The 22751-nt window shown below is 42.4% G+C and overlaps 1 protein-coding gene across 1 annotated transcript in view; it reads right to left on the bottom strand.

The window, feature by feature from the left end:
- sorcs3a (sortilin related VPS10 domain containing receptor 3a) overlaps window positions 1-19993 on the bottom strand; it is a 223646-nt gene extending 203653 nt beyond the window's left edge. The window contains exons 1-6 of the mRNA XM_025058263.1: window positions 19859-19993; window positions 13536-13729; window positions 11975-12150; window positions 11723-11791; window positions 8566-8684; window positions 1482-2375 (exon numbers count right to left, since the gene is read on the bottom strand). Coding sequence (XP_024914031.1) covers window positions 1482-2057 — 576 coding nt within the window. The 5' untranslated portion in view covers window positions 2058-2375; window positions 8566-8684; window positions 11723-11791; ... (1 more) ...; window positions 13536-13729; window positions 19859-19993. The remainder of the gene's footprint in view (window positions 1-1481; window positions 2376-8565; window positions 8685-11722; window positions 11792-11974; window positions 12151-13535; window positions 13730-19858) is intronic.
- Window positions 19994-22751: the final 2758 nt, after the last annotated feature.

The raw sequence follows: 22751 nt of genomic DNA, 5'->3' as shown, positions 1-22751 counted from the left end.
GGCCGGGTCAGATGCATCCGCCAGTCAAGTCCATGCATTAATCTACATAGACTGTTGAACTGATTTGACAGGAGCAGCACAGGAACCATGCTGTCTGACCTCAGCATGAAGTATTAACAAGACACTGAGGCAGAACCCTTCAGGGATGAAAACATCTCCAGGTGGAGCTCAGAAAGGTGCACTTGTGAGCTAGGTCACGATGAACGTCCGCTCGTTTTATTAAGGCATGTTTTTTCTTATATATAATATATTAAAAAGGTAATTTATTCACAGGAACCATGAAGATGTCGACAGCCCTTGAAAGATGTCATGTGAGGGGTTTTTACATGAAAACACAGTGATCGTACGACGTGCGAGCGCGTGAATCAGTCCTGGAAATGGTTCCTCTTTTTCACAGCAGCATATGAACAAAATAAATTCTATGCACGGCTCTGACAGTGAAGATGTGGGTATTCTCTTACATAACTATCACAGCTCTAACCTGGTGACCATCCTAACTGCCGGGTCACTGCTCACATTAACTGCAACATTATGATCCAAATAGATGCAGTGAATCTTGGTCATATTTACACCTGTGGTGAACTGGTGCCCATCATCTCTGACCTGCACTCTGACCCAACAGAGCCAAACTAACACCCCACCCTGACAGGGTCACACACACACATGCACACACACGGTGGAAAACTCCCACCCTGACAGGGTCACACACACACACGATGGAGAACCACATGCTGTTTGATGGTGGTGCAGACGGAGGGAGAGATCGAACCGCAGCAACACTGCGTCCCTGCCCCGCGGAGTCGCAGCCCTGACAGGACAGAGCAGCAGTGATGGGATTAAAGTCTTAAAACCCCGATCCTCAGCTCGTGTAGGTGTTGTGTTGTCTTCTTCAGCTGTGTTAGGAATCCAGAGGCAAGTCACACAGAGAGGAAATTCATTCATTCTGCCTGAATTCAGAGGCTGCCCAGAGGAACAGGGAACATTTCCTTCACTCTCAGGGAAATCAGCAGATTAGAAAGTCTTACAATCATTCAGCAGAAGAAACAGTCACTGGAGCGAATTTCCAAATAAATAAAAGCATCGACTATAAGTCGATATTAAAACTGAGAAAAATGGGGGTTTATTTTTTGGAGTCACGGTGTCACCAACCAGCGCAGGAGATACTGAGACAGAAAACAGAGACGTAGGTGAGTAATGGAGGGAGTCAAAAGGTCGCGTGCAAAAATAAATCACCCACACGCTCTCTCTCTCTCACACACACACCCTCTCGCACACGCACACACGCACGCGCTCTGTAAATCGGAGCGCATTGAGCTGCATCTGTGCGCACCAGCAGCCTCCAGCGCACCTGTTAACAGCCAACTCCGCGCGCACAGACACTGTCTAACGGAGCCGGTGGTTCAGCCGCAGCCGCAGCAGAAAAAAGAGCAAAAATGTGGTGAAATGTGTAGAGGTCAGTGATCAGACGGCCGTGTACTCACGCTGCTGTTCTGTCCTGCCCAGTAAACCACTGCGTGGTTGTGCGCAGAGTCTCCAGTTAGAGCGAAGGTGCTGCTGCTGCTGAGCCGGGGCTCGTCCTGCCGGGGGTTCCCTCTGCCCCTGCCCGGGTCCCTGCTGCTCCAGCCAGGCACTGGCCTCTGTTTCTGTCCGTCCAACATCGAAACTCGCTCGTGCCCCTCCAAAGCGTCCCCGGAGTCAAGCGCAAGCCCGCGCCCGCTCCACTTGCCCAACTCGCCAAACTCCAGCGAAGCGCTCCTTCTCGTCCTCCTCAGCTCCGCGTCCTCTTTCTCACCCACAGACTCCCCCTCGGCTTTAGTTCCATCTTCATCCGAGCTGACAGCATCCTCCACAGACGCACCGATAAACTCCACCCGCGTGTCTGGCTCTGTAGCGCGCGTCTCCTTCTCCAATTTTTGCAGGCGAAGTTTCACAGGCGACGGGCACCGGCCACACGTTATCTCAGCCTGGGCATGTTGCAGGGTGAGAGCGGCTATCATCAGCCCCAACCCCAGAAACAAGTGCGGTCCCGCTGGACGGGAGGTAGCCCGAGTCCCCATGGTTGATGACAGAGTGGGGTAAAAAAAAGAGGAGCAGAAAGAGGGGTGATGAAGGAGAGACGAACTCCTCTCTCTCTCTGTGTGTCTCGTAGCTAGAAGTCAAAGAAACTCCCGTCTTATCCGCCTGTTGTTGTTGTTGATGTTGTTGGTGATGTTTGGGGAAGCGCAAAAGAAAAAAAAGTGCTCGTCTTCACTGAAACTGTTCACGTCGGAGCGAAGATGTTCGGTGGGAGAAAGAAGATCCCGCGCGCACACGCGCGCACGCACATACACAAGGACAGGAGGAAGGAGGAGCAGGAGGAGCTGTATCACGGCCAGCTGCCAGCGGAGTGTGCGCCCGGAAGAGAAGGTGGGAGAGAGAGGGGAGGCGAGAGAGAGAGAGAAAGTGAGTGAGACTGCGGGGAGGGGGGCACAGAGAGAGAGAGAGAGAGAGACAAACGTGAAGACAGTCGCTGTCCGTGGTCCTGAATCCACTCCCGCTCACATTTCTGAGTGAATTCGTTATTTCTCGCCTTTGCTCATTCTCTGGTCAACTACCAAATTATTAAAATAATGAAAAAATCATAGAATTTTAGTTAGTCTAAGTGTAGTTTAGTATAGAACACTGTACGTCCAAGTGCCAAACTCAGACACGTCAGTTTGTTCATAAACCGTGGATTCTTTCAACGTATTTGTTCATTTACACTTAAGAGTTTCAGAAAAGGTAACACACTTCCTCAAACGCTTTCAATTTGTAAAGCTGGAGTTTGACCAAAATATTCTAACCTGTTTTTGTTTTCTAAATTATACATCAAATACATAAAATATAGAAATAGGATACTCCAAAAAAGACAGAGTCAAAGGTCTGATTTTTTGTTTGTTTGTTCGTAGAAATAGGATACTCCAAAAAAGACAGTCAAAGGTCTGATTTTTTTTTGTTTGTTCATTTTTGTTTATGAATCAACATTGGGTAAAAAGAAGTTTTTGCCAAAGACTTCAAGGCCTGGAAGTCACTGATTATCTGCAGCTCATATTCCTGTTCACCTGTAAAATGCCAAGGCTACTGTTTTGTCAGTGCAACTTTTAGTGACTCAGCTCCCTAATTGTAGTGTTCTGATTAGTTCTTTTCCCTGAAAAATAAAACTCCAACTTCATCCTTTGATTTCTAAATAAATCAACATTTATTGAAATGGTGTTCATTTGCAGCCAGGGCGTTTGCCCTCTGGTGGCTAACTGCTAACTGTAACAGAAGCAGGAGTGTGTGACTGTGGCTGTGTGAGGCTGGCACTGTGGCTGTGTGTGTGTGTCTGCAGCTATTTCTCAAAAAGCTAAGGGACAGCCCTAACATCCACCGGTGGATTGGAGAGGACTGGCAGATAGTTGTCACTCCTTAGGGGAGACATTAGGCAGCATGGAGAGGCAGGGGTGACAGAGAGAGCATGAAGGAATAGAGGGTCTAATGCAGCCAGACACCGCCCATCAACAAGTGAATATGTGGAGGGAATGGAGATGTGAAAGCCGAGTGTGTGTGTATTTCTCTGCGGGAGAACAGGAGAGAGGAGATCTATGTTTGAATGTAGGAGTGCTTGGCTGGTAACTCTGTCTTTATGTTCGGAGTTTTTCATTAGCCATCTGGCATTTCTTACACCTTAATCCATCATTCTGACTGACTGTAAGTTATCCGGTATCAGGAAACGTTTCAGAAAATTGCAAATTGTTTGTGTTGGTTTGAGAAAATGGGAAAAATGAGAAAAGAGACTTCCATCCATCCATTTTCATCCATTTATCAGGTCGCGGGAACAGCAGTTTCCATGACCACCACCCAAATCACACTGCACCGTACCAACCCTGAACCTGAACCTTCCTGCTGGTGGTGAGTCCACTGGAAGGTACCAACAGCCCTAACCGGGATTCGAACCTGCCCAGGAGGTGAGACATTGCCTCTGGGCCAAAGCGCCACAGAGAAGAGACTTTAGGAAATAAAACGTATTAAAAAAAAGTTTTAAAACTAAACTAGGGCAAAATTGTTATTCTTCCAGTTTTTGACCAATAGGACGACCCGACATAGAACCAAATATCCCTGGACTAGAACTGCTACCATGAAAGCTCAACGTCTGGACCCAAGACAGATAAATACAGTCTGCTGAAACCAACAACCGTCTCATCCACACCATGACCCAGGTGAAGACAACCTGTCAGTGGGTTGGACTGTCGACACCTGCTTTGTTTCAGTCATCATTACCAGCAGTCTTCATCAGTCAATCAGTCACTCAGTCAGTGAGAAGTCTGCTAGATGAAGAGGTCAAACATCTGAACCACTCCAGACTGTGAACCTTCACAAACACCTGCTGCAGTGTATTCTCCAGCTACTCCTAACACTGAGCTCTAAATTAAGTCCAAGTTGTAGAGAGAAAAATTCATCTTGATGTAATTAAATTATCTCCTCATTTATATATATATATAAAAAACTCTACTCAAGGTTTGTAGTAATTGAAGTATTGACGAGAACATTTTATCCGAAGGGTTTGTGATGGCTAATAAAACTATTTAATAATTCTCTCAGAGTTGGTACTGATGATGATTTAACACATTATTGATCGTGACATGAAAAAAAAAGGCAAAACAATCAGAACAAGTAAAATGTGTTTTTAAAAGGTTTTGCATTTGGAAAATAAAAACAACTGATCAGTTAAAAAAACAAAACAAGAAAAACTACCGTACAGTACCATCAAGGTAACACTCTGCAGGAGACCTTAAACGTTGTGACTCCATAAAGTGTCAGATTATATGAGGACATTATATTACAAACTAATAAAAGCGGTGACTTGTAAACGATCCGGGTTTAAAAACATTGTGAAAATAGCTCGGTGTGACTCTGTGGCTGTAAATAATAGTAAAAACCCCAGTATGAGTCAGTGTTTGAGTTTAGAGGAGATGAGCATCAGGAGAGTCCTTCATTAAACACTGCTCTTCTGACCTAATAAAAGGAGGGTTGACATTTCATTTCACACTTTGTTTATCATGGTATCTCACAGTATCTCACAGCACCGCTGGATAAACGCACAGTCGTCAAACACATTAAAAACGTTTAAGAACTTTAGCAGAATAACTTTAGACATTAATAAAAAAATAATAATCTAATTGATTAAATACTCAATAATGCAGAAAGGATACCACTGTACTCCCTGAGTATGGATCCAAACATCCAAACATGACTGTAGTGGCAAAAGTACTGACTCCATAGTATCAACACATCGAGTATGGATCGATGAGTATCAGTTACTCTCATAAAGAAAGTAAATATCAATACTTAATAGTACATGAAAAAAAGTGCATGCTACGTCTTTAAGGGTAATTTACTATAATCACAGGCTTTTGTGCTGCAACAACACCCTCCCCATCTGACCCCCATGGTTCAGGAAAACTGAGCTGATCCATTCATATCACATGACCACTGACCAGAAGTGAGCAGTGACTTCATGTGGTTGAGTCGACTTAACAACCTTGTACCTTAATGCAAGCAATTACACTATGGTGTAAAAACACTAAATCATTTGTTATGACTAATATGTTATAAATATGGGTTGAAAAAAAAAAATCACACAAAGCATCGGTATCAAAAACAATTGCCAAGAAAGTAATCGGTATCTTGTCAAACATCTGGTAGCCCCAGTCTTTACATGACTGTGACTGAGGTCGGCCCACGTTTTCTCACCTGTGACCAAAACTAACTTTAGAATCACGTACAAAATCTAGCCAACAACGTTGACGTGTGACATCATCTTTAACCTCGAGTCTGTGACTCCACCCACTGTAAAGGTTGTGGTTAGAGGAGGCTCACAAACAGTGACTCAATAGGGACGGGGGTTAGTGTAAACAGTCCAGCACCGGGGGAATCAAACCCTGTCAGGAAACATGTGACATTTAGAGGAAGCTCTCGTGGGTTTTCTTAGCACATCAAACCAAAGGTCAGGCTGTGATAGAGAGTCCTTGGACACGCCACTGTAATTGACCTTTTCCTCTGATGCTGGCTCACAGACTGACATATGCTTGTATAGGGGCTCAGCCTCCTTCAGCGCTGTACAAATATAATTAGTCCAGTTGCTCTGGGAGTCATTAGGTACAGTCAGGATTAAACGTGGAGGACGGGGTGGATGACAGGAGTTCTGACTTTCCTTTGTTCTCTACGCCTTTGTATGGAATTTACTGTCATGCGCGTGAGCCGTGAGTGGAATTTCTGAGTTCTGTGGACAAACGCCGGCTCCCGGGGATGGGTTTTGGTTCTGAATGTTTTTTTCGTTCCTTTGATGGCTGAGAAACACAGGTGCCCTCTGGAATTTGTCCCACAACACGGACTACATTTATGCTGGAGGCAAATGTGGCCCAAATCTGACCTTTGTGACCCACATGTGACCCATTTCTGATTCATGAGGACAGTCTGAACAGAACATGTCACACTTCAAATCAAATCAAGGAGAAGAAGAAGGAGAGAAGGAGGGGGAGGAGGAAATAAAGAGAAAAGAAAAGAAATGAACAAAGAAGCCAGGAGAGAAGAAGCAGAATACTGCGGCAGAACGAGAGGAAAAGAAAAAACATATTTGAGTTTCATATAAACTTTTGTGGCACTTTACTTAAAATCACTACAAGAGTAAAAGAGATGAAATAGTACATTTAAAGCGTAGTTATTTCTAATGGTTTAAAGTTGTTCATGACTGAACTTGTAGCCTCTGTCGCCCACAGCTCACTGCTACGACCGTCTGTTCGACAGGTCAGGTGAACGCTGCGCCACTCTGACTCTGACTTCCTCCGTCTCCACATACTGTGTCTGACTACTGTCTGTGGTTCAGGCCACTCTCACGGTGCAGTGTGGGATATGAGCCAGTTATGTAAGGAAGGATAATTCTGAGCTCAGACTGTTTTTAGCTGACAGGTGAACTGATGAGTGCCAGTACTAACTTTTTTTTTATTGCCAGTAACCTAGCAACCTTGACACCATACACACACAGCAGCTCTCTCTCTCTGACTTTACACAGTGAACAAAAAAAAAAAAATCATTACAAGTTATTTACATCTGTCAACTTTGGAGAACAGAGTGGAACCAAAAAATGGCTGAATCTGGAGATCAGTGTAGAAGATGGGTCTGTGAGGATTAGACTTGTACAGCATCAGGATGTACATTTATCATTTCTGACACTCTCTTATTACCTTAACGAACCCAGAAAGACAAATCACACCGGAGCAACCACGGACCTGGAGAATAACCAATATTTGAATCTATTAGCCCCTAAAACTTATCGTCTTAGTTTAAAGAGAGAGAAAAACTAAAACGAGTGAAAAAAAAAGGCCACGTCATGACTCTGTGCATCAACTCACTTTCTAATTAAATATATTGAATATTATCTTTTGTATATAACATTTTATCAACTTACTGTTCACCATAATGACGAACCATGAGTCAGCAGTTCAACGCGTTACTTTGGTGAGAGTGCATTAAACAAAGAACAGCTTTTTTAAGGCAAGATACAAAAGTTCTAAGACTGAAGCCAAGAAAACGTCTCGTCCGATGTGCCACTAGAAGCGTATGCTGGTTCACATGGTGTTATATTTACTCATGGTGCTGTGGGTGAGTACTGCTGCACTGTGAGCTACTCAGGGTGTAAGTAAATATTGATGCAGTGGAATATTACAATATTTCGTTCCAACATACTGTATTGATATTTTACAACACTAACATGGAAATCTTCATGGCGTTGGTTCTTTCTTTTTGGCTTTTATTTCTTCTCCAGTGATTACAAATGTAGATCTGATGTTTTTTAAAACTCAATATATCAATGTTACATCAATATTATCGCAATATATCGCAATATATTGTATCATTGCCCATGTATCCTGATATGATATTGTATTGCCAGTACATCACCCTATGACCTGCAATATGGAAAACACTTCTACAACAACACCTTGTGCCCAAATACCAACCACGTAGTCCAGTAGTTCAGAAAGCACCCATATCTAGTACCACTGGTACCACCAGTAACACAAGTAGCCAACACTTCAATCCAAATCCAACACTAAAATACTGCAGCACAGACCTGTACTGCCCAGGTAAAACCTGTTTATAAAGATAATATATTCCTGATCAGATTAATAGATTATATATCAAACAGACACTGTAAAATGGAGTACTGTAGTACCACCACTGGTACTTCAATCACATTCTGAAACTACAAATATGCAGAAGACCCAACAGAATATCCAACAACTGAGTGACCTACCTTCTCTATCGTCTAGTACAAGCAGAGGAACATATAACATAGATTGAAAAACAACTGCAGGACCTGCTATGGTACCAGACACAACCAGTTTTTGGTACCATAGTTGGTCACTCTTGGCCTTGACAGAAGCAGAAACCCAACACTGCGGTAACACTCAGCATAACAAACAACGAATGAAAAAAACAAACAAACCAGCAAACAAACTTCTGATTAGCCAGAAAACAGGAAACGCTTGACACAAAAACGTCACTTACCTTGGAGCTGACAGCGCTGCCCTGGTGGCCATTGGCAGAATGACGACACCCTTGTTGTTTGGAAACAGGAAAGGCTGTGATTTCCAATCATCTTGGATCTGAACCCTCGTCCATGAAGACTGAAGAACAACAACAGAAACCACATTTCAGTTTTGGCCAGTACTGAAGGAGGCTCAAAATACCTCCATTCATAACAACACCTCCAAGCCCCAAACAAAGTCAACCGGTTCAGAGACATCGGTGCACGTTCACAAAAAGGGGGCGATGACGTCATAATATTCAACTTCCACGCAAAGTGAAGCAGGCTCGGGCCACATATTTCAAAGTTATGAGGAATTTAAAAAAAGACCATCACTGCCAAAAGCAACGCAGTCACCGCCAAACTGGAAACAGAGGAATGGTGGCAGAAAATTGCTGACCAAGTGAAAACGTAACTTAACACTGATTAATATTATAACATGCCCTTAGTGTTTTTATTTCTGAAAGCTCAACAATGCCCGACTTTTGCATATTCATCCTTATCCATTAAAATAATATAATAGCGTGGCTCTATTTTATTTTTTATTTGTCTGTCTTTTTCATTTTCGAATGGCATCCATAATTATAGATTGTGAGTGTGTTCTATAGCAGTGGTTCTCAAACTGTGGTACGCGTACTAGCGCTCTTTAATGGTACGTGGGGAAAACTACTAGCGCTCTTTAATGGTACGTGGGGGAAAACTCTATTTAACTATTTTTTCACATTTACATTTTCAATTGAATACATCTGAAACATATCATGCACAGTTAATACAACATTTAAACATAAACATCTTTATAAACACCTCTCCTGTGTGGTGGAAGCTAATAGGGAAAACCTATGACGCTATATTCTACTGTTGGTCATCACGGTGGTACTCAGAGAGCTCCATGTTTTCTCAGGTGGTACAGAATATAAAAAGTTTGAGAACCACTGCTCTATTGAAAGCGAGGCTGAGTGCGTATACAGTGATCCCTCTCCTATCGCGGTGGTTAGATAGTAGTTCCGCGAAGTAAAGGCAAGAGTTATTATATTATTTACGTATATAGTTACCCTTTACGAACCCCCCCCACACACACACACACACACACACACTGTTATCAACCCTCCATAGACTGTATTACCCTTTCCCACACAATTATATGCACAGTAGAGTTGTAGAATGGAAATATAAGACATACATATTACGTAAATACACATTGTGGCGGCCGCGGCGGAGGTTAGCGCTCAGCTGCAGAAGGGAGAAGCACCGGGGCTGGCGACGCAGGTGAGCGCAATTGGAGTAATCAATGGACCAAGGCGAGTGAACGGAAGAGTGAATACTGGCCAAGACGGTCGGACATTATTGTAAAGAAAAATAAAGGCTGTTAACTGTCGTCTGTGTCAGCGTCTTCGTTTGCGCTTCGTAACATCAGGTGTCGCAGCGTTCAGGAGGCATCGTAGGGCGTTCAATTAGGGTCAACTTTCACCAAACACAAGAGCACAAACTACAGCAAATGGAGATGCTGAGAGACGCTACGATGCATGAGCCAATCAGCGTGAGGGACAGCAGAACTCAATGCTGTGCTCGATTCCCTAAGTAAACAAAGCTACCAGCGATGTCTTTTAGTTTATTTTTTGCTATATTTTACCTTAATTTCTTTCAGGTGAGAAAATGTTTTTCTATCACAAAAATAGTTTAAAAATATTGGACAGCTAAAAAATATATTTACCGTAAAATACCGCAGTATTTTCACCGAGGGCCACATCAGCAATACAGTTCCCCTTGAAGGGCCGGTTGTAACTGGAAGACTGTATAGATTAGGGGTCCCCAACGCCTGGTCCGCGGACCAGTACCAGTCCATAGGTCATTCAGTCCATTTTTTTACTAATTTACTTCATTTAAAGAAAACCCAGCCATATCAATTTACTTTATTTATTTAAAGATAAGATGTTTTATTTTGAAAAAATAATAAAATAATCCTTCAGTGCTCAGTACCTTGTATCTGTAGTAACGGGTGGTATTGGCTGACCAGTCCTTGGTTGGGGACTGCTGGTATAGATGTAAATACTCCATAACAGACCAATACATGTTTCTGCAATTGACTATTATTAATTCAAGCTGCAAACATTGCTGTGTAATAAAAAAAAACTTTTAATTTCTTATGGTAAGAAACTCTGCTGCATGGACTTTACTAAATGCTTTTTAAGCTCAAACGGGCAACACAAAACGGCTTTGGCCCCCGGGCCTTGAGTTTGACATGCATGATGTAGACAATTTCATAAGGAAATACCAGTGGAGATCTCAAAGAAGCAACACTAATGCTGCCCACATTAGTCCCTAACTAGTCCTGCTTTCAAAGCTGATTTAAGCTGGTTGGCACCAATGCTAAGCTAAGCACAGGTTACCTTGTAATAAGATAAATATAAATACTGTACATATTTCAGGTAAATGTGTTTTTGATCATCTGGTTCCAGTCAACGTTTTGCGTTGTAGTCTGTGATCCAACAGGTGTCAGTATTGAGCACTGATGTCTTCTCCCAGTTCATTAAACGGCCGTGGCCCAGCGCGATGATAGCGATCTTATCATAAGTCGGAGCATTGTCCACTCCGTGAGAAGACGAGTGAAGTGATCCCACTAATGAGTGTTTTTCATTTAGCTGCAGAGTCTTAATGAACCCGATGACTATCAGAGGCGTCACCTGCAGCTGGACGTTAAAAAAACCTTGGCGTTTATCTGGAGCCGTGGACAGGCTTTAAGTGGAAGAGTTATTGTTTACTGAACTTTAATATCCAGCACAGAGGCACTGAGAAAATACAACTGCTGCTTTCATTTCCAGCTGATTGATGGGGGCTGCTGATATCTACTGCCTGAACCTTCTGGAAAATGTTCTCCAGGTAAAGCTATCGCCTGAATCAGAAGGAAGCGAAGAAAAGTGACGGATTCGAGACAGAAGATTACCCACTGTCATTAAAGTTTTTATCACTTACAACTGTAATATAACTACAAACCTTGTGGTATTTAATAAATATTGTACTGAGCAAAAGTTTTAGGCAGGGATCTCCATTCATTGTCACCACGTTTTCTTTTTTGTTTACAGTATAGTTATATTCTAAAGCTTCAGATATTTTGAGCACACCTGCAGAATTAAATTATACCTGGAAGTTGTCACAGGCCAACATCAGTGACCCTGTGACCCCACCTGTGGTCCCTGACCCAGATATTTTCTGTAAAGAAAAAGACCGGAATTATTTTGCAACCACTGCAACTGAAAGCACCACAGCATCTCTGTGTTCGCCTCTCTGCTAAGGACAAATGCTTACTCTTAGCTGTGCGGTCCATTGTCTATTGTTACACTGTCCCCAGATGAGCTTTTTATTTATTTGTTGAACTTTTTTGTGACAACATACCTGTAGATCCTGAGGCAGCAGCCAAGGAGACTGAAACGTGCCGTGATTGTTCTCCTGGGAGTCTCCTCCACCTGATAATGATAACAGCCTTACAGTAGATGTGCTAATGATCAGGCATCGATTTCAGGCCCACAGATCTATTCCCCGGTGGAGCCATACACAGACTGGGTGCAGCCCTGATATAGATTAGAACACAGCAGAATAGATTTAGTTGTTTTTTTTTTCTTCCACCGACACAGAAGATTAAGAGGTAAAATGTGTCAACAGAGCAGCCGAGCCTTTGTTTCTCATCTTCTCCCACAGGGGCAGTAGTGTAACGTCAATGTCAGCAAAGCCTTTCCTGTCTAGTGTCAGCGTTTATTTTGATATATTTATCATGAATAATTATAAAATAGTATTCTGTTGTATTCGTTTATTCTCATTCTTGGTTTTTCTCTGGTTGCGCTGCCCTGTCATATGTACTCGTGTTTTTTATCCAATCACATTTCAGCCTCAGGTGTTGCCAGGTTGAAGGAAATCTGCCCTTAGGCCTCAGTGGTCAGTAGTGCAAAATGAATGGAAATGTGTTTGTTTCTTTAACCAATCAGATTTTGAGTTGGCATAGCAAGGCCTTCTAGCTGGTGCAGAGTTGCATTGGCAATTTGAGTGATTTGATTGGATGGTCAGAAAAAACACGGTCCCTAATCTCATGCAAAGTGGATTCTTAAAAATAAATCTAAAGTATGAATAACTGTGTTTGTTCTTTTAGAGCCTAGTAAACCTGGTGGTCCCTTTCCTTCACCTCTCATGTGTTTATGTTTCACTTTATTTTTACGAGGGCGGGCCAAGTTAATGCATGAATTAATTAATAGTCTTGTAGATGAATTCATATCTGCTGCTGCTGTTTCTCACTAACGAGGACACCCTAACTCAATCACAACACCATTTGCATAATCACGGCCCAAAATCAGCAGCAAACCGCTGCGGTCGCATGACTCACTGCTGCCTTTAAACACCCGTTACTGCTCTGCGCTAAACAATGACATTTACCGACATGCCACGTCAGCAAGTGTGCTCTTTAAAAGAAGAACAAACAAAACTATCCGTTTAACTTGAAGAAGTTGTTTTTAACTTTTCAGACTAAAGAATGCAGGGACCTGAGCCAGAGGAGGCCGCGCTACAGGAATACTGAACGAAGGAGAAGAGCGATGGCTGTGTTCTTCCTGTCATACAGACGGTTACAAAGGTCAATAATGTTATTTCCATCAAAAAAGCACATCTGCTGCAGATTTTTAATATTAATGCAGGCAAATGAAAACCTGCCCAAGGGCACTTGGGTAACAATCACAGGGTAGATCGTTACTAAAGGTTCACAGCCTGTGGCTCTGTCATGACATTATTTTATATTTCTAACATAGAGAAAAGATCACAGTGACTGAGTTATCACATCCACACACACACACACACACACCCCTAAATGGGAGTTGTAACAGTTCAAAGTCTTGCCCCCAAGAATTATCCCCCCTGCGCTGAAACCCCCCCGAAAGTGAATAAAACCTCCACAGAGATCGCGGACGCTCACCTCAAACGCCCTTATTAGATTCAGCAGAATTGGCGGCCGGGGAGATGGGCTGCCGAAGAGGACCCTGAGGTGTGAAGATGGATATGTTCATCCACTGACGGAGGAACCAACCTGCCACAGCCAGGCAGCAGTGTGACAGCACCGAGGCACTGAGTCAGCCGTCGGAAGATCCAGGAGCTGCCCCGACTGTCAGTCTGTATTTAGAAATAAAGCATTAATCGATACAGCAGCCGTTCAATGACACCACCCTCCCCCCGCGTCCCTCCCTTCACTCTGGGAGTAAACAGACAGCCCCACATCCACACCGGCGGATGAGTTCATCCACTTTTATAGAGCCTTCGTTTACACAATTATTGTAACATTTAAAATAGACAGAAGTCACATGGAACAACACAAATGTTTATTCATTCATTCATTCATCTTCTACCAGTTATTTTTTTTCCAGTGTCATCAACCAATCATCATTATGTGTGGGCAGAGTTACACCCTGGACATCATTCACACTCACGTTCCCACCTCTAGCCTGTTTAAAATGTTAACAGTTAACCTTATCCTTAACCTCTAAGCTGACCAGCAGGAACTAGAGATGCAACAATGGGATTTCTGGGTGTTTGAGACGTTTTATTGTCCTAAGTTATTATGAATAATTTCCCACCAACTGCTCCCGGTCACAGGTACTTAATGAAAATGGGTTCCTGTGCACCCACCTTTTTGACAAAATTAAAAATGAAGAACGGTGCATGACCTCTCCTTTTCCTTTTTCATGAAATAAAATCCAATAAAATGACAAAAGTAGGTAACCAGAGAAAACAAGAGCTTAAACAAGGGCTTTCAACTGCAGACATACTGTATGTAGGAGCAAGGTGCTATATATATATATATATATATATATATATATATATATAATCATTCCGTAATAAAAATAAAATCAAATTAATGTTTTCCATGCAGTACGTGGCAGGTATGATGTTTTAAACAAGTCTATTCAGCATGTCTTATTAAGTCTTTGACAGTAAAAAACATTATTGTTTCTTATGCATAAAGGCTCAAGCGTATCAGCAAGCTGCAGATTTTTCTTTCTTTTACTGCTGGTATAAAAAGTGCGTCAACTTTGTTTATGTGCTAGACTTTGTTCAGGAGTTTGAAAGTCTTTTAAAGAATTCTCTCAGTCGCTGCACAATGATTCCCTAATCTATAATTCAGAGCAATGGAAAACAAACAGAACAAGAGTCGTGCCCTCTGAGAACTCTCCGGTGTCGGGGGCGGAGCCATGTCTTGTCACACACTGTGACTGACGCACAGATACCACAGTGATGTCTGGGAGTTACCGCAGATAGAGGAGTACTTTTACCACCTCATGTTTGGGTTTGTTAAGGTTTCAAGCTTTAGTATGGAGATTATCAACTGGTGGCTTGTGGGCTGAAACCAGCCTGACAAACTGTCCAATCTGGTCAGCAACTGAATACGTCAAAACATCAATATAATATTAGACAAAATGGGACTTTTATTGAATTTTAATTGAGTGTCTGGCCCCCGAAGTATCTGTCCAGAAAGATTCTGCCCCTCCAAAAAGAGTTGCTGACCCCTGTTGTAGTTACGGATTACTATCGGAAAGTAGCTTAGACTCATTACATTATTTTCACACTGAGTTATTTTTAGAGGCTTTTTACTTTCTGTTGACAATGACAAGGAAAACTAGTGTAGCTAAGGATGTTAACTTACTGTACTTGTTGAAGACATCGCTAACAGACAAGGCGTTATCAAACTACAAAACGGGCTAACGCTAAATGACTTTCCTGAGGTTCATTTCTTAAAATATGCTCCATATTTCCATGTGAAATAGTTTCAACCCATTTGATGGGATTAGATTTATATACAGAACAAACCAGGAAAGAACTTTCAAATGTAAATTGAGCACCACCTACAGGCTGCAGAAGGTGAGTTACGAGCCAACAAAATAACATAAAAATTTAACAAAACAACTCAACGTAAACAAGACGGTGAATTTGTTTGAGTCAAAATGAAATTATTGTTGGATTCACAGCTTGGTACAAAAACACACTTTTGTTGAAGTCAGAATTCTGTTTTCAAAGCAATTAGTGGGAAGAAATGTTTGTATTCCATTTAGTTCCCATGAGTCTGTTTGTTAACAAAAAATATCTAATTAGACAATTGTGCATCAGCAGCTCACTACTTCCAAGCTTCTAGACACACTGAAACCAAACAGTGTTGGAGCCAAACAAACTGATTTGATTATCTGCTCTCCTGGGAGTTTCTCCGTCACCGTGAGTCTGAGGTTGTTCCTGAGAGAATGCTGAGAAAAACACACAAACAAATCCAGTGCGATGGCATTCTGTGGGCAACAGCCATGTGTGAATAAGAGAGGTCAGAGGAGAACACAGAGAGTGGCTGGAGCTGCCGGGAAGGAGACAGTTATTCAAATATCAGTCTGTCTCCGTGATGCAGCCTACAGTCAGCATGGTGAGGATGTGAGCCAACAGCCCAGACCCAAGGATTCTTCTGGCCACGTGTGCTGCTGCTGAAGTTTGTGTGTGAAATGTTTTCGTCTGTTGTGTCCACACACAGACATACAGCATCATCTAATTGGCTGCTTCCAGCAGGCCAACACGACTCAAGCTGGGCGCAGGAAACGAAACGATGAGCTTCACAGTCAACCCGACGCAATTGATGCAACAGAAGAGGAGGAATGATCAGGTGATTGTTGCAGTGCAGTGAACACAGTTAAGGGTCCGTTTATGCTGTTTTATGAAAGACATAAAGTCAAAGTCTGTGGCTGCGCGACGCTGATCTGACGCTGCAGGAAGAAACAGATTTGGATGTTCATCAAGATGTTGGACTGGCGGGCTACAGTAGGGCTGTCCAGATCTGTCTCGTTTGGAGAGCATCACAGAGGGGAACATCAGAAAACTTCAAACGCCTCACAGTTCTGTTTCACGTTATTCTTACTTTTCAAACTTGCTCAGATCAAATGCTATGTGGTGTTTGTTTGTTCTCTCATTGTTTATTTACTTCCATGTAACTCCAGGCTGGTCGGACTCAAAAGCGCGAACTTCGTGTATAGGTTCAAAGTGACCTTGAAGGCAGAACAGGAACTTGGACCAAGTCCAGTTGAGCGGCGGATATAAGATCCAGACTTGGCAAAGACCAGGTCAAAAACACACAGCGAACAACTTAGAGATCATCATCCAGATGGCTGCTTCCAGCAGGACATCATGATTCATGCTGGGTCCAACAAACAAGAGACAAGGAGCTTCACAATCGACATCACTGAATAGTTTCAATAGTTTCTACTCTCTTTCTCAGTGGTGTTTCCATCAGAGAATTTCTTCGCTGTATAATTCGACAGGATGACCTCTGACCCCAGGTCATGACCTGCTTCTGTGTCTGGTCTATGGTGTGGGGGTCCACACCTCCAAAATTTCAACAGTATTATTTCAACTTCCTGTATTCTCACTGATTCCAATCGTTTTCTTGATTACCCCTCACTCACAGACTGGGTTTTAAAACGAAACCATATTTCCAACACTGCGATTCTAACTCAACAAAGGAAATCAAACTACAGACACCATGTATTTGATGCGACACGCACACAGAAAATGTTGAAACTGAAGTTCATCGGCGCTGCAGTAGCCACACCCTCCCTCGGGGGCCCCACTCCCTAGATCATGATTCTAAGTCATCAGTCTTTCTGTTTCACTGTTCAGAGCAGCTCGCAGAGCTTCAGACCTGCTGATGGACTGACACATGAATAGTCCATGAGTGGAACATGAAGGGGAATAATAATAATCCATCGTTCTGCGTCTTGATTCGGCAGAAATCTCAGCGTGTTCTACTTACTGCTGCTCTGATTTCCCCCTGTCTGTCCTTCTTGAATCTTTGGAACGTGATGTTTTTAATTTAATTGCTCCACTGCCGGAGTTGTCGCCACTGCTGTGACTGTTCATTTATGATTCTTTCTTTCCTTCTCTGAAGAGAAGAAAATGCAGACGACATTATTTCAGGGCCTCTGAATAATTGATGGGAAATGTTGGTGTGAAGTTGAAAAGCAGCTGATCGCGGCTGATTCCGCCAGCGGAGACTCAGCCACACGTTTTCGGGATTCCTCAGAGAGCAAAGAACGGGAGGAAACAGAGCATCAGCAGCTCCTGGGACCTGTTATGTCATCGACATGTTGGTCCGGATCGTGGACGTGAGTTGTGGCTCAGGAAGCATGAAGTAAAGACAACTAGCACTTCTTCATTTTCTCCAGCCCAGCTCCTCCGCTGCTGGCTGTTGGTGTCTCTGAGCAGCTGCTTCTCTCTGTGAAGAGTTTGTCTTTAAAAGCCCGGAGCAGTTTTTACTGGCAGGAGGCCTGAGATTAGAACAGATTAAAGCCATCATCACCACAGGGCTGAGGCAGTGGAGAAAAGATTTAATTTAAAAAAAGACATTTGTGTTTTCAAAATTCATCCTAAAGACCATGTCTTCCTCCTGTGACCAGCGGAACATAGCAGAAAACCTCTGAACATTTGTTGGTTTTTATTCATTAATTCATCCTGTACTATGAATGTCACACTATCGTGACTGGTCAGATTTTGAGGTGGGTGGGGTTAAGGTGGAGATCCAAACATGTTCCAGGTTTTCTTCAGTTGCTGTGAATTTCCCACAATTCCCATCGACTTTCCAGGAATTCTTGTGAAGTTTGAGACGTCTTAAAGGAACAAAATTCTTGCTTCCTGCAAAGTACGGTTTAGGTTTTGAGACTAGACTTTTCACGGTCATGGGGCGAGGTGAAGGAAATTCCAGTAGTCACCAGGCAAAGGTGAGGTTCTTCGGTCTATCACATGGTGACATAAAGAGACAACCAGTCAATGCCAGTGCCACGTCGAGGGCGGCAAAGAACTTTCAGTTTTGCACCTGAAGGCCACGGGACTGTATAGGTTATCAACACATGACACCAGAGATATGTTATCCATGAGATGTTCAGTTGCAATGCAACTTTCAACCACATAGTGGCAGTAATGTTCAGTCAGTTCCTTAACGAGCTCTAAAATGGTAGCTGTAACAAAAAGAATGGAGAAGTTTTTCAAATGAAAGACCAAAGATGAATGTCCCGAAAGACTACGTTTTTGCGTAGGTACAATCCCAACTTCGAACCTAATATTTAATGGACCCCGGACCACTTTTACTATAAAAACTAGCCTGAAAAAAAATAAATAAAAACTGGCACGTTTCAAATCAACATCTCGATTCTTTTCTATTGTCACGACTCACACTGACACTTGTCTCCACCCAAAAAACAACAACTCCACCTTTTTTTGTGTGCACTTCTATGAACATTCTTTGATGTACCCTCGGTACTTGTACTGGTACTACCTCTACTCCTAGTCTGTAGGTTTTCTGTCTTGCATGTATTCTGTCTGGCTTCTGCCGACCTTCATTCCTCTTTGCTTCCAAAACAAACCCCAACCTCTCCAGGGATTTCTCCACCTGCTCCCTACTCTCACCACAGATTACAATGTCATCTGCAAACATCACGGTCAATGAACTTCAACTTTATTGATCCCGCACTGGGGAGAGTGTTGTGTTGCAGCAGCACAGGGGAAAAAGAACATGTATTATATATACACGTACATACATGTTCTTTTTAGATAGATAGATAGATAGATAGATAGATAGATAGATAGATAGATAGATAGATAGATAGATAGATAGATACATAGATAGATAGATAGAGATAACACAAGACTGTATGATAAAGAGAAGAAGAGGCTGGGTATAAGGAAACGTTGAGAGAGAGAAAGAGGCAGAGACAGAAAGGGAGAGAGATTACTTATGAACGATCACCAGAAGACCGTTGTATAAGTTCCTTCTTCACTGTGGATGCGAATTTGAACCCATCTATCCTTCTGACTGCACACCCTTTTGTTGCTTTGAGGTTCTTTTTTAATTTAATTTTAATGTAACAAAAAAAATGTTCTATGCTCCAGAGTTAGGTAGTAGTAACACTCTAAAGGTCTCCCTTTCAGCATGTCATGACTGAAACTTGGCCTTTTGGTTTTCACAGTAGCAGAGGGGTCGTAAATAATGTAAATAGAAACTTTTATCACAGCTTCTTGCTCCATGATTCAGCAAAAGGTCAAGAAAAACTATTACAAGATATGAGCTTTATGCTTTAGTCATGTCTAAACAAACCTTTATAATGGACCACGATGTGGCTCTGTGATAAGGCGGCGGTGAATTCTTGTACGGCTTTATTCCCAGTCTCTCTAACACAGAGACCTGACCTTTTTAACCAGATGGATTAATTGGCCGTGGCTAACCTTTTTAGGAGGCGAGCTGTGGAATAAGACCAACGTTCCCAAGTCGTCTCATTATTCCTGACTGTAGCTTTGGAGTCGGAGCGCTCCGTTCCCTCTGTAGTTTGGGGACACAGCAGTCAGTCGGTATCTGAGATACCAGAGAACATTTTCAGGTCAGTTTTTTTTTAGTTTAAATATGATCTTTTGAGTGTTTGACCAACCTGCTCTCCACCGTCCGAAGTCTCACAAAGACATCCCGGTGAACCCGGTTACTGTGGTTTCTGCAGGGAATTTATCAAAGACGGTTTTGATTAAATTTATATGGTATCCCCAACCAGAAAGTTATTTTAATTTAAAAAAAAAAGACTAAAATATACCAAGACAACTACACTGTGGTTCTAATAATTACACCTTGTTTGTGTTAGATTTAGTTTTCTAGATTTGTGAGTAAACATTTTAGACCATGCAGTGTAAAGGGGCCAGGTTCGAGTCCACCAGCTGCCAAGTCACCACAGAGGTCACATTTGGTTGTGTGCAGTGGTGTGCTGTGTCACAATGACAGTAGTGAGTCGTTCACTTCCCTTCCACTTTCCTATCACATTATCAACCACAACACACTACATTAAACATGTGACTACCTCAGCAACAGGAAAACAATCCCCTGCTGAAGTTTGTTCATTTAATACGGTTCAGCTGATAAACTTATCAGTGATCAATAATTAAAAGCTTTGCTACTTGGCTTTCTCTCCGAGGAGCAAAAGAAAAAAACAGCCCTCCACCCCTCCACTCCCCCACACACACACCCATACATAGACATATACACAACAAGAAAAAACATTTACACACAAACTATATAAATCCAGGATCAAATTAACTGCATGGCTGAGCCGGGGCATTTTGATTGACAGCTGTGATCATGTGACTGAATAAAGATCTCTGGTGTTTCCAGAAATGTGTGAAATCAAAATGGGATCACAGGCCAAAAAAGGTTGGGGACCACTGCTTTACAGTCAAATATTTTCCAGGGTGACGTGCCTTTTGGCCAAGAGAGTAAAAGATTGAGGGGGCGGAAAGGAGGGAGGTAGAGGTAAGAGGGAGGGGTGGAGAGAAGGGAAGGACAGGAGAGGAATAAAAATCAATTTAGTGTTATTCACCACCCCCAGGCTTTAAAAAAGTTCCTAATGTTGGTTGTTTAAGCTCCATGTTGGGGGCAGCTGTTCTATTATTCCAGATTCAATTCAACTGTATTGATCCTGCAGAGGAGGCTCCAGCAGCAGGAGGTCAGGTAAGGGGACACAACACAAAAGATGAACAGGGGGTGATAGAGTACTGTATACATACGGCAAACTAAAATATATATGGAGTGAAATATACAGGTACAACTGTGGTTTAAGGACATAAGACACTTCAAATGTTTGATTCTCGATCTTTGTTTGGCAGAGGGAAAAAAAAGGGAAAGGAAAAACCGGCAGCAGATCCAGACTCAGAGGGAGCAGCAGTCTGACTCAGCAGAGTTCTAGAACAAATGGACACTTTTGCACTTGAATGCTGCTCAAAACATTCTGTTCTCTGTCTGTCTCTGAGATTTACAGCCTTAATGCTACATTTTGTTTTATATATTTTATACAAAACACTTGTTTTCAAAATCGTTTCCATTAAGAGTATTTTTAGGTCGTTTTCTCAACAAGTTTTCTTTGACTTTGGTGATGAGGGTAGTGTTTGTTTCACTTATAATTACAGAATGACATTGACGTTATAATCTTGTGTAACATTCATGGTCTTAATTTTATTATCCACTAATGTTAATTCCCATAATCTGGATTAAAAATATAATCTTAGATTTGAATTTGAAGGGAGGTGGCAAGAGCAAAGGTCACTGTGCTAATTGGCAGGTCATCGTCATCTCTGGCTCTGCATTTATTCTATCCTTAAAAAAGGTGAATTTAAGATCCCTAGGAGGGGGCGGGGGGGTTGTTAAAATCACAATAACAAACTATAATTGAAGGCATCACTTCCTGTTTGTTTTTCTCCATTGCTACAGGGTCAATTTTTACCTTTAATTGTGAACCGTTCCGGACTACCTGTGATATAAATGGCTATTATTCCAGTCACGGAAAACAGTATCTCTGATCGTCATGCTACCATACATCAGTTCTATGGTTACAACTGTTTCAGCGCGCCATGTGACGCTTGCAGTCAATGACAAGTTGTCTGATGGAGCTCAACATTTCCTGGAGGAAACTTGGAAACCCTTCTGTAAAAAAGGATAAACTGACAGTAACTGGATCACATTGTCAAACGAACGTAGGATTGGCTGCAGTTGTGATGACAGCTGTGAGCTTCAGAAAGGTGACTGATAGTCACACCTTCACTGAGTTCCTCCCGACAGAACGTATGAATGGATTCTCTTTGTCCTGCTGTTTACTGCAGTATTAGACGATCCATTCATGATTCATGGAGGAACAATAGTACTAAAGAGATGGATTTCAGCCCCGCTGAGTCGCTGTACATGAGTCATTGTCTTTCTCCTTCCACTCTGCTGCCTCCTCTTCAAGTCCTGCGGAATATTTCTCATTTTTAATTACATCCCCAAGTGGCAAAGTGACATTTTCTCACCACTAAACAAACACCAAGCAATCTCCCTTCAGATAGTGCACCAGCTTTTTGTCAAGCGGAAGAGAAACAAAAAAACAAAAAAATAGAAAAAAGAACAATCCTACTTTATATGCTAAATATTTAGTCTAGGTAAGAATGCCTTATCTATATGCAAATTATAAGTTATCAACTTCAATAACTGTTGAACGAGGTGTCTCCAAACATGCTATTGCCTTCATTTGTCAGGCTGCCAGGGTGGCCCAGTTTTAACGCAAAGCATTCAATCATGAGGGAGGCAGCGGCAAACGCAGACAAATAG

This window comes from Cynoglossus semilaevis, chromosome 9 (genome assembly GCF_000523025.1).
Source record: "Cynoglossus semilaevis isolate Cse_v1.0 chromosome 9, Cse_v1.0, whole genome shotgun sequence".
NCBI lineage: Eukaryota > Metazoa > Chordata > Actinopteri > Pleuronectiformes > Cynoglossidae > Cynoglossus > Cynoglossus semilaevis.
Note: the sequence above shows the minus strand (reverse complement) of the source record. Positions and strands in the feature narration are given on the sequence as shown.